A 12,762-nucleotide genomic window follows, 5' to 3' on the forward strand; every position below is an offset into this window, starting at 1 on the left:
AATGGTATGGTATGACTCTCAGCTTAGCTGTCCTTAAAAAAACAAAACAAAACCATCAAATTGACTTATTAACTAGATGACAATGGTGATAATCACAGCTTTTCAGCAGAGTCCAAATGTAAGGAAATTTGAAATATTTTATATTCAATCCCATATTCCCCTCCCTCCCCTACAGCCCCCAGTAGGCCAGAAGGATCATCTTTCAAAGAAGTTGGCTCTGGCTTTTAACAAGCACTAGGAAGCCTAAACAAAGTCAACCACAAATGGAACACCAAATAGTTTTCCTTTTCCTTTTATTAACAGCTTAACACAAGACTGTATGTACGCTGCAGGTTTTTAGACTAACTCAATACTGAAAAACCACCATCTAACACTTGCTTCAAGGACTTTGGTTATAAGTGCCAATGTCTACATCAGAATTACACTAGTGTAAACCATACAACGTCAGAGGAGTAGGGGAAAAAAGTTGAAATAGGGATAGAGATTATTTATGTACAAACAGCTGAGCAGAGTTTTTCCAGCTTGAAGTCATTCACCACACAGTCTAAAAGTGTTTAAGTTCACATTTTCTACAGCTATACAGTCAGACAAATATTAACAATTGCAAACCAAGCATTGGCCACAGGTCCTGCCTAGACACTCATCAACATGGAACATGAACAAATTTATATAAATAAATCAATTAAACATAACAAAAACAACCCTAAAGTAAAAAAAAAAATTACAAATTCCAACAGTAAATAAAAGCTGTACATTATGGTCAGTCTTTTGTATCTCAAAAAAAGTAATTTAAAATGTTCTTTTATTATAAAACAACTGTTTTAGATCTTGAAAGATGGTGTTAGCTTGAGTGGAAACTTGAAGATTCTGACTCTGTAGAAACAGATGAATGTCCTCCCCTCTTGCCCTTTGAAAGTATCTTAAGGCTGGAGCCTCTGCTAACTGATGTCAGTGCATTCTGTGCAGAGGTTTTAAATTTGGCCCCAAGGAAGGCATAGAGGATGGGATTCAGGCAACAATGGAAAAAGGCCACTGCCTCTGTGATGGAGATCCATTTGTGCACTGCTTTGTCAAAGTCACAGTCCTGCTTGATCACCTCCAGGAGAATAAAGGTGTCTATACTGATGCCAATATAATAAGGCAACCAGCAAGCGAAGAAAGCCAGGATAAGTATGACTGTTGTCTTCAGGGCTTTGCGTTTCTGATGACCTTTGGAGTGTGACAACTTGGAAATGATAATGCAGTAACAGGTCAGGATAATTAGGCCAGGTAATACAAGTCCAACTAAGATATGCTGAAACCTGAAAGAAATCCTCCAGTTTTCATGTGGGTACATCCGGTCACAAACATATCTTCCACCAGCTTCACTTGTGCTGGCAAAAATGATATCTGGAACTGTTAGCAGTACAGCAGGCAGCCACACACCTAAATACACCACCTTTTCTGCCAACAGCTTTCTTGGTCTCTGACTGTTGGTTGCATGGACGATTGCCAGGTATCGGTCTAAACTAATAAAAGCCAGAATCAGGACACTGCCATAGAGGTTGACGGTATAAATGACATGCACTGCCTTGCACAGAAAATTTCCAAAATACCAGTTTGCAGCTGCATCGACAGCCCAAAAGGGCAGAGTGAGGACAAACAGAAGATCAGCTACTGATAGGTGCAACCTGTACTTGTCAGTCATGCTTCTCAGCTTCTTCTGATAGCCCATGACGATGATAACCAATCCATTGCCCACAATGCCGGTCACAAAGATGATGGAAAACACGGTAGGTAGAAAGATTCGGTTGAAATCTTCATTTTCATTCGGATAACACGGCTCTTTGCCCTCATAATCACCTGAACCAAACCCCTCCACGGTGTTGTTATCATGAAACTCAATGATTAAGCCTGTAAAGGGCTGCAAAGAAACAATAAGAAATATAAGTGACACATAATTACAAACCCAACATTTAGCTATCAAGTTAAACGACTCCAGATATTTTAAACAAAAACAACATAACTTTCTCCACCCCCTACCACCCCCCCCCCCATCCAAGCAAAAGAAAAATTCTTCCAAGGGAAAACAATGTTCTTGGAGAAGGGTGGGTAGGATGGCACCATTTCTTTAAAATTTCCTATCCCTCCCCTTGACTTCAACTCCTAAAGCAATTTGGATTAGATTTTTCCCTTAAGGACATTTCACAGAATCTAAACTGCACCCATCATAAGAAACTGCAGGAGACATTTTTCTGGGCGGATACAGGTTGGGGTTGGAGTTGGGGTTCGATACAGAGTAGCAAGAAAATGAGGAGATGGAGAAAGAGCAGCTTAGGTGCGCACCAAAAGCCTCAGTCCTCTACTGAGGCAACTTTTTCCTTTCCTTTTCTTTTTTTTAAAGCACGTCTTAAATACAAAACTTTGTGCCCTTAGGGCCATACGGTTAGGATAGGGGACACTCCGCCAAAACAGTGCACTTGAGGTGTGTCTGGTAGTCTTGGAAAACTGGGCTCGTTAATATGTTCAGCCCCACCTCCCGCAAGTGTTTATTCCTTCAGGTTATTCTTGTATTTGCTGAGCGGATCTTCGCTTCCCTGGGTGGAGAAGCTGTTGTTTGGGTCACGCGTTCTGGACTCTACCTCCTCGACCCAAGTTTCATTTCCTCCCTCTCACTTGTCCCAACTTCTCACGGTTTAATAGCAGTGTTCCCCCTCCCTGTTTCCCTCCACCTTCCGGCCACTGGCCTGACTAATGGATCAAGAGGGCAGCAGCTGGAACCCGCGCACTGGGCAGCGATCAGCCTGCAGTCCATTGCGAATACAGACCGTCCACCACCCTCAAGGCACACTTGTCTTTATCCTTCTTACTCCTCCCCACGCAGGGAAGCAAAAGACTTCCACTCCCCTGTACCCTTAACCAACCCGACCTGGGCGGGCCTGCTCTGCCTTTTAGAGAGCCTGCGACTCCACCCCAGTTGCCTTTGAATCGCGCGCCTCTGGGGGAGGAAACGAAACAAAACTGGGGTTTGGGGGTTCAAAAATGCAAAAGGAAACCACCGACGGTTAAACGGCGGTATTTGAGCCAAACCTATTGGTACACTTGCATCCATCCACCCTCCAGCCTCTTTCTCCTCTGTCTAATTCAGCAGAAGATTGCGCGCCCTCCCGGGTAAAGACCTCCCCAACCTCGCGCGCCTCCTATTGAACTCTCAGAGTTGACTCCGGCGCGTAGCCTTAAGGCAAAACCAACCGCACACTGCCAGGAGACGCCGGACGCCAAAGCAGAGCTCCCGGAGCGCCCGAGCTCCTGACCTAACATAACCGCACGGCGTCTGCAAATCCCAACTCAAAACCCAAGCAACAATGCTTCTATACCAAAGGCTTTTAAGACACAATAAGAGATTTCACTCTTCCACGCTCTCTGCCAGTTCCCCACAAAAAAACCTAGTTCGTCTTCAAGCACCGGGCGGAATGCATCATGTGGGGTGGGGGCTGAAGAGAGGTAACAAGGAATGTTCTCTTTGCCCCTTCCTTTTCCAGGCTGCATCTGGGAACCATGAACAGCTCCGAGGGAGCGCACTCACGGGACAGAAAACCTGGAGCATCTTTTGTAAAAGTCACGGGGACTTCACTTTCCCTCTCCTTTCCCTGGTCCACTAGTGCGACTGTCCGCTCCAATTCTTGCCTTCTTTTCATCCTTGGGGTTCCTAGACGCCAATTTCTTCCCAGGCTCTACCCACATCTGCACTGAATGCACCTTTTTGTTTGCAAATAACGCGCAAGAAACTGCGCTAGCGCAGTTCTACCCAGTAACTCACGCTCAGCTCAGTAGCCCCAAGTCAAATCTTACGGAAAAGAGGGAGTTGTAACTCCTACTTCCAATTCACCCTGCCACCCAGAGAAATAACCACTGCCAGTTGTCTCTCTCAGAGCTGGGAGCCCTGCAAAATGGGCATGCATCCTTTTAAAAAGTTAGGCAACCAGGCAGTTGCTGTCTTTATCTGCCAAGGGAAAGGGCTTGCTCCTAGAAGACGTATTTGCAACCAGAGAAATAAGCAGATCAAAACTGAACTTACATCCCCATCTCCGCTGTCTGAATCCATGCTTGCAGCAGCAGCAGCTTCCGCCCAAACACTACTTTCCAAATCACTTTACAACCTTCAGCCACAACCAACAAACTCTGAAGTTTCGCTGTGAACCGGACTTTTATAAATCACGCTGGGAGGCGGAGGGGCGCATGCGTTCAACCCGATGGAGTAGGGAGGGAGAACCACTTGCTTTGAGTTCTTTGAATAGACTGGGCGGGGGGAGAGAGTGGGAGGGGGGGCGAGGGGCGGGGGAAGGGTGCCGCGGTTAGTCTGGCGGAGTCTGTTAGGGAAGCCCCGGTGCAATACACGCAATGAACTTCGTCACGTAGTGTTAGTTTTTTGGCGGGTAAGGTGGGGAAAGAACTGGGAAAGAGGGAGATAGAATTGGCCCCTACTTAAGTCCTCTGTATGAAAAAGGATTCTCTTAGAATCCTTTTGAATGTTGGATGTTAGAGTTGGAGGGCACAGTCTTGTCCTACCCCTTTATTTCACCGAAGACCCTAAGAATGACTTGCCCAAGGTCACAGAGCTGGTTCCTAGCAGAGCCCTAGAGTTTTAAAACTCAAGCCAGGGCAGTTTTCACTACGGCAGATCAGAACCATTAGATTTTTTAATTTTTTTTTTTAAGGGATTCAGTAAGGGAACGTCTATTTGGGACTTTTTCACTTAATGAGTAATAAGAGAAAGGGTGGTCAGGAGCGGAGGATAAGAACCCATCAATCAAAAATCCCATATTGAAGAATTTTAGTGTCAAAAGAGTTCGGATGAGAACGAGGGGGGGGGGGGGGGGGGAGAATACAAAATCCCTAAGAAGAGAAGCGGCTCCAGGGGGGAAAATTTAATCGCAGCATACTTACTTATACGTTGAGACAGACAGACACAGTAGTCTATACTATATATGAAGAATCTGGAGAGGTTGGTGCTTCTCCCTCCTACGGGGAAAAAGACTGTTCCAATCATTGGATTAATTAACAAATATTTATTAGGTGTTTCTTAAGCCATTGATTATATAGGGGTAAAAGCGTAACGGTGGGAATATGACATGGGTGGTGGGCAAGGGAACAAATCATGTCTAGAGTAGCTTGATGAGAAAGGAGCTGGGATAATGGAGGCTGGGAAGATGGAGATCCGGGGTCGGTTTGGATGCCATGCTAAAGTTGCAGATACATACAAAGGAAAACCAACCTCATCTGCCCCCCTTTTCTCTGCAGCTTCATGTGTCACCAGGATGGGCGTTATATCTGTATAAGGCAGGGGGAGCTGTGCAATCTACGAAGAGTAGGGAGGCGGGACCAGAAAAGGACGTGCCCTGCTGCAGCAGGTTGGGCATTTTTCTTGACCCCATCCAACCATCGTCTCTGTAGGAATATAGAAACCAAACGAGACACTTCGCCCGACCTCGGAGTCTCTCAAAAGGCCATGGGAATCTCCCTTTTGTGAAAATAAAAGTCTGAGGCTCAGTTTTTCCAGAGGATGGTGATAGTTTCTCCTGTCTTAAAGGCTGCCAGGTTAGAGAAGCCAGTTTGATGGTGGTCATGTGGGGGTAGTGTTGGGGAGTGAATGGGGGGGGGGGCTAAGCTTTGGCATCTCACAGACCCCGTTCAATTTCTGATTTGAACAAGTCTCAACCTCTCAGTGTCCCCTGGAAATCTCTTAAGAATTATGTTACAGATTTGTTTCATTTATGGACCTGAGGTTTCTACGTTGGTAAAATCATAGGTCCAGATAAAAAATAAAATGTACAGCCACCCCCCTACTCTCCTCTCCTGCTAAATCACCTAGAACCTTTCCAAAAGAGTCTTCACATGGTTTGGCTCATTTGATCCTCATTGCTGTACCATGAAGTCGATAGGGCAGTTAGTATACTCATTTTACAGATGGGGGAAATGACTTAAGGGCACATAGCTTTGTAGTGGCAGAGCTGGGAGAGGAAGCTCTTTTAAGTCTCAATTCTGTGTTCCTTCTACCAGACCATACTCTCTCAGCATTGAGCATATTTCTTACAGTGTCTCTTTCTTGTTTCCATACTATACTGCTCCTATATCTTTTTTTCCCCTTCAGGGTCATCACATGCTTATTTGACCTCAAAATTTCTGAAGTGGCTGAAACTCAGAGAAGAGGGATCTTCCCACTCATTGCTTGAAGTTAGATGGAGAAAACAAAGGAAGAGGGATGGTTTAAAACAATGAATAGTTGTTGACTGATTTCAGACTTGAAGAAGAGGATCTCTTTTAAGTATAAAGGACAAGAAAACACTGGAGTGGGGGGAAGAGGAGAGGAAGGCAACTGGACTTGGAAAGGGCAGATCTATCATTTTGGAGGTAGCTAATAAGTAGCAGAAGTTGGACTTTCCCTAATTAACTAACTATTCAACATAGGATGATCACTTCATCTTTTTGGGTTTCAAGGTCCATGGCTATGTGAGGCCTGGACTAGGCGATTTCTAAAGGTCTCTTAGTTTTGAGTCTTTGAGATCCTTTTAGGTAGCTCTGCTAACATGGAACAGTATGAGGTTAGGCTTCCTTTCTTTCTCAACAAGCATAATCAATACAGAATAAGTGCTTTATTTAACAGGTCACCTCTTTCTTCCCTACACATCCAGCTTTCTTCCTCTTTGTCTATATTGAGGTTCCAACTCAGTTACACACCTTCTGCAAGAAATCCTACCTGACTATTCAAGCTCATAGTATTAATCAGTGCCCGACATAGTAAACACATAATATATGCTTTTCCTATTCATCTATCCATCTGTCCATCCTTTCAAATATGTATGTATCTCTGTCTCTGTCTCTCTCCAGTCAGGTGAGGCTGTAAATAAAGTCCTGGCCCTGGGGTCAGGAAGACTTATCTTCCTAAGTTCAAATCAGACCAGACATTTATTAGCTGTGTGTCCCTGGGCAAGTCATTTAACCCTGTTTGCCCTAGTTCCTCATCTGTAAAATGAGCTAGAGAAGAAAATCACTCCAGCATCCTTGCCAAGAAAACCCCAAATGGGGTCACACAGACTTAGAGACCCTTGAAGTGACTGAACAACAACAACAACAAATCCATGTGCCTATCATTGATCAATTGGTCTGCCTTTCTTTACCTGTCTGCTCACAGTATTATAAGCTTTAGAACTGAAAGAGACTTTAGAGATCATCTCTCCTCTGAAAGTTCTAAAGAGCTAACTGTACCACTCATGGCATTTAATAATATCTTATCTTTCAAGAACTCTTCTATTATATTCTCATTTAACTTTTCTTCTGTGTATATCTTATCTCTCTAAAGATTGTAAATTTTTTCAAGGGAGGATCCAGCCAACCCCCACTCAACCTAATTCAGTGCTAAGCAAATGGTAGGCATTCAATAAATATTTGTTAGTGGAATGAATGAATATCCTGTGTGGTTCTTGTAAGAGACCTAGAGTTAATGCTGCTTTGGCCTGGTTTCTAAATTCTCAAGCTGTCTCTAACCCAGAGAATGACTGGGCTTTGGTCACAGCATGGAGAGGATGCTTAAAAATTCAGAGACAGGGTGGCAAGCATCCTGCCACCTCCTGTTGCTCCCTCTGCAGCTGGTTGATTTGTGTGTATATGTGTGAGGATGACAGAAAGCCGTGCTTCTTTCCAATTCGCGCTTCTCCCACCCTGGCATTGTTAACTTGGAAGTCAGACTTGGGGAAAGTTTTAGAACAGGCTCCCTGGTGGAGTGAAAGGGATCTGAGTGCTTAGTGTTCTCTCAGCCCTCTCCAGTTCTTTAAAAGAAAAATGGCTGCTTTTGTCCCTCAAAAAAGAAAAGTCAAAACTTCCTTGGTAGGAATAGTGGGTCCTCAAAGGGACAAAGTTAATGTTTTTCCAAGTGATAAAAAAGAGAGGCTATTTCCGTAGAAGCATGTAATTCTAGGAGAGGGCTACAAATCTTAAGGAGACAATGCTATCGAATGACAACCATTTCCAAACGGGTGTTATGAGGGTGAAATGTCAACCCTTGCCCTGAACAAAGCGACTTTGGAAAATAGACCTATGCCCTCTCTTTAGCCAGCCATATACTGGCATATAATATATAGACATATACGTTTATTTATATATGTATACACACACATAAAAGCTCCAGGTCTTTTGAGGACCCATAAACCTTTGCATCAAGCTCTATCACTAAGATGCCTGTTTGTTAAAATTGTATGAATGTTCAGGCTTTAACGATTATTAGTCCTAGGATCCTGGACCAGTTACAACCTTAATTTCCTCATGAAACTGGAACAACAACAATAAGTAATAAGAAGAAAGAAAGAAAGAAATAATAAATAGTGAATTGCTTATCTCACAAGGTCATGTCAAAGAATTACATCCATGTAAGCTATTATGTTTTCTATGTAATAGAGATTGGATAGTGAAGCAGCTAGGAGAGAGTGAATAGATTACTGGAAGTTGGGAAGATCTACTGGGTATGGAGTCGGGAAGACCTGAGTTCAAATCCTGTCTCAGACACTTACTGGATCGGTAATTTGACTCTGGGAAAGTCACATAGTCATTCTCATCCAGTTTCCTCCTCTGAAAAATCAAGATGATGATACTCTCTTACTGAGCTGTTGGGAGAAGCAAGCCTTAAAGTTCTATAAAATTCTGGCAATTATTATATTTTTGAACCCTATTCAAACTCTGAAAGTAAAACTTGTTACTAGAAATCAAGGAATTGCTCCTACAAGTTTCAACAAAAGAGAAAGGGGGAGGGGAGACTAGATTAGTAAACAACTGTAGTTAATTTAGTGTTCCCCGTTGAGCCACAGTAACAAAGCAGCCACTTAATTAACAATATAATGATCATTACTTGACTAATTCCATTGCTAGGAGGATGAATTGCACTGAAAGTTTGCTCTGCTAATGTGACAGGTGTTCTGGCTTTACCATGTGAAAAGTAGCAATAAACAGACTTGCAATAGGTGGTGTCTAAAATCAGAGAATCTTTGCTGGGAGAAGGGCATGACTTTAGGAAATAATCAAGCGAAAAACCCCTGTCCTCCATGGAAAGCGCTTGTCATTGTTTTCCTTAAGCTTGTAATTTATTAGCACTGACCTCACTTAGCTATATAACAAGGACTCTTTGGTGGATATGTGGCTGCTTTTTCTAGAGAACAGAGCATCCCGAGCAGAAACACATTGCATTAGATTCAGAAACCTGCTACAGCACGAGCACAAACAAATATGTTCTGAAATCTGCTTTGGCTCACTAGCCACAGTTCAACATTATCCCAAGGAACAAAGGAGGATGCTTTCAGCCGCTTGCAATCTGCTAGGCTGCTGTCCCCTCCCCCTCCCCCTTCAGGCTCCAGGCTCTACGGGAGGGTTGGCCAGCAGCTCCGAGAGAGGCAATGCCCCTGGGGGTCACTGGCAGGCCCTAGGTACTGGCTGCCTGGAATGGGAGAAAGGGAAAAGAAAAAGAAAAGGGACCATATGTCAGGGCAGTGGTGGAGTGTCAACGACATTTGCCTCCTGTGATGCTCAGGGGCATTCATTGCATCGCTTGCTGGTCCCACACTGGAGAGAGATTAGTCTTGCAAATGTAGGCTTCCTTAGTGGATGGCTGCTTCCAGCCAGTTTCTTCCTACTGTCAGGCCAGTGAGTGTTTGGGACCCTGAAGAGGATTACTGGTCTACCTGCTGTGGGGCTATGTTCCCATCCTCCTTCCCCTTGTACTTCCCTAGTTAGCCTGTTCCTTCCCCTGTCCCCAGTTGTGGCTGTGGATAACTAATGGACTCGGGGGTGTTTCTTGTCTTCCCAGCTTTATTTGAGACAGAGAACTTCCTCAGCCAAAGGTTGACATTTGCTTCAAGCAAGGGAAAAGATACCTTTGACACAGAGAAGACACAGGCAACTAATAGTACCGAGGCAGAACTAAAATTTCCTTGTATCAATATAGGATTGTATGCATAAGAGGAAAAGTAACAATGGGTTCCTTAAGAGTACAAAGAAAGCTTATCTCTTGTCTCTAAGCATGATAGCAGAACATAAACCTAGAGCCAAAATGGACCTTAGAAGTTATCTAGTCTAACCATTTCAGTTAACAGACCAGAAAATAGAGAAATGAAGTGACCTGTCCAAAGTCACACAGAGAGTAAGTATGAGAGTCAGGATTCAAAAATCATATTCTTCGCCTCTAAATTCAATATTTCCCCCTACATTTACTCTAGATATGGTCTCTTCCCACCCCCAGAGGAAAGTATAGGATCCCCAAGGAGACAGATTTGGGGACTAAACTAAATAATCTTTTTTAGATGTGCTTTTCCTTTGGGAATTTGGTCCTTGAACAATAAGCAAATTTTGGGAGAGTGAAAAACTGGGAAGATGAGGGACAATAAGATATGGTAGATAGATAGTGGAGATAAAGCACCTATTATGTGCCAGACAGCAGCTATGCTAATCATGGAAGGTGCAAATCCAGGCAAACAAGACTCCCTGCCAACAAGGAGGTTATATTCTATTGGGCAAAAAGGAATGCTAAGAAGTGAGGGAGGAGAGTGTAACGGGAAATGGCATAAGAAGATAGCAGAAAGTGGTGTGGAGGCCTGGTTCCCAGCAGAATAAAAGAAAATATTACCTAATCACAGCCCTAGAGCCAATCTAGGCTACCCTCTGATGGAAGGAGAATGAGGATAACAGGTCAGAGACCACCACTTTTACACTTTAGAGTTTTCCAAGTGTTTCCCTTACAACCTGTGGTGTAGATAGTACAAATACCTTCTCCTACATTTAAAAAAAATTATTTTTATTATCATGCAAAACACACTTCCATATTGGTCATTGTTGTAAGAGCATACTTATACAAAACCCCAAACCCCAAACAAAACTCTAAATACACTACTATGAAAGATAGTTTGCTTTGATTGTATCACACATCTGACTCCAACAGTTTTTTCTCTGGAGGTGGATAGTATTCCTCTTCATAAGTCTTTCAGGATTGTCCCAGATTATTGCACAGCTGAAAATAGCCATGTTTTGACAGTTGGCCCTCCCATAGCATTGCTGTTATTGTGTACAATATTCTCCTGGTTCTGTTTATTTCCCTCTGCATCAGTTTATGCAAATCTTTCCAGCTTTTTAAAAAATTCATCCTGAATTCATTCATTTTATAGCACAAATAGTATTCCATCACCAACATGTACCATAATTTATTCAGTCATTCCCTGATTGACAGACATCCCCCCCCCCCATTTTCCAATTCTGTGCCTCTACAAAAAGAGCTCCTATAACTATTTTTGTACAAGCATGTCTTTTTCTCTTCTTTGGCATACAGACCCAAAAGTCTTCTCTTGCATTTTATAGATAAGGAAATTGAGGTTGTGAGATATTAAAGGCCTTGCTTATATAATAAATGCCTCCATCACTACAACCACCCAAATATTCCAGAAACCCCAAGTCTAATACACTTTCCACTAAAACCCAGCTGCCTTTGTTAGAGGAACCTGATGCTGACAGGCATTATATGCAAGCAGGAATTTAGGGGATATTGGGATAGAGCTATCCCCAGAGCAGGAAGCTCCTTGAATTATTGACGCAAATGAAATCAGGTTAAAATTACATAAAATAGATACATATATGATGTAATATATGTACGTGTGTGCATGAATATATGTACACATATGTATGTTTGCATGAATGTATATATGTATATACATACACACACATATATAATCCTTTTATAAAACATCCTTTGTTTACTACATTTCTAATTTACTGTCTAACAACCAGGTCAAAACAGAGTCCAGGTGTCCTGGCTCTCATTTCCCTTCCTCCAGTTTCTGGGAAAATCTTTTAAAATTGTTTCATTAAAAAATGTAATAGTGTAATCAGCCAAACAACGATGCTTTCATTGTAACTATTTATGCTTGTATTTCTAAACTTAAACATGTAAGTGATTTCAAGTTCTCTTCAAGAACCCTTGTCCATCCTTTCATTCTTCCTTTTATATGGTCCTAGTTAGCCAAGTGCTCCATTCTCCTGCTTCTGCTTTTTTCTTTTTTGCATTTCATAGTAGTCTTTCCATGTATTTTTGGTATTCTTCATACTTGGCATGCCCAGTTGACTGATGGTTCTATCATATGAATGTACCATGATGTATTTAACCATTCCTCGATTGCTAGATAGTTTCAGTTGTTTTCAATTTCTTGCAATTGCATATAATGCTGCTATGAAAAACTTTGAACAGATTTGAGGGGTTTATAGGACAACAGACTCAGATTTTGTACTTTAGACATGGCCCTGGGTTTGCACATTTTTATTCTAAACAAGTGAAAATAATGAGTGCTAAAAGAGGTCATTAAAAAAATACAGAGCATGGGATTTTTGGGACTCAGGCTTTGTTTTGAACATCCATTAATTCACCCCTGTGTTTAAACATGTTTGGAGGGTAATCCCTGGGTCGTGTTTACTGTGATCTGTTTTGCCAAACAAAGCTCCCATCATGGACCTGCTTGTCTTTGACTCAAAGAACTAGTCCCACTTCCCTCTCCAGGGGCCTGAGAACATTAATGGTCCAGTGTCCTCTTCTTTTGTCTGTGTTTATGGGCTCAAAAATCTTCTTCCCTGTGGATAGTTTATTGCTTCTTTGGAGGCAGAGATGACTCCGAAGACACAGTTGGAACAAGTTGGTTTAATCCTTTCAATAAACATGTCTCCATTTACACACCCAGGGAACTGCAGGGTGTTGGGTTTTTT

The 12,762-nt window shown here is 42.6% G+C and overlaps 1 protein-coding gene across 1 annotated transcript; it reads right to left on the minus strand.

Annotated features, from left to right (window-relative positions):
- Nucleotides 1–276: 276 nt before the first annotated feature.
- On the minus strand, nucleotides 277–4,248 carry CXCR4 (C-X-C motif chemokine receptor 4). Its single transcript, XM_007494109.3, has 2 exons — nucleotides 4,058–4,248; nucleotides 277–1,903 (listed from the first exon to the last, which is right to left on the minus strand). Exons 1-2 carry the CDS (start codon nucleotides 4,082–4,084, stop codon nucleotides 842–844), a joined length of 1,089 nt encoding a protein of 362 aa, XP_007494171.1. The 5' UTR covers nucleotides 4,085–4,248; the 3' UTR covers nucleotides 277–841.
- Between the last annotated feature and the right edge of the window lie 8,514 nt (nucleotides 4,249–12,762).

Source organism: Monodelphis domestica, chromosome 4, assembly GCF_027887165.1.
Source record: "Monodelphis domestica isolate mMonDom1 chromosome 4, mMonDom1.pri, whole genome shotgun sequence".
Classification (NCBI taxonomy): Eukaryota; Metazoa; Chordata; class Mammalia; order Didelphimorphia; family Didelphidae; genus Monodelphis; species Monodelphis domestica.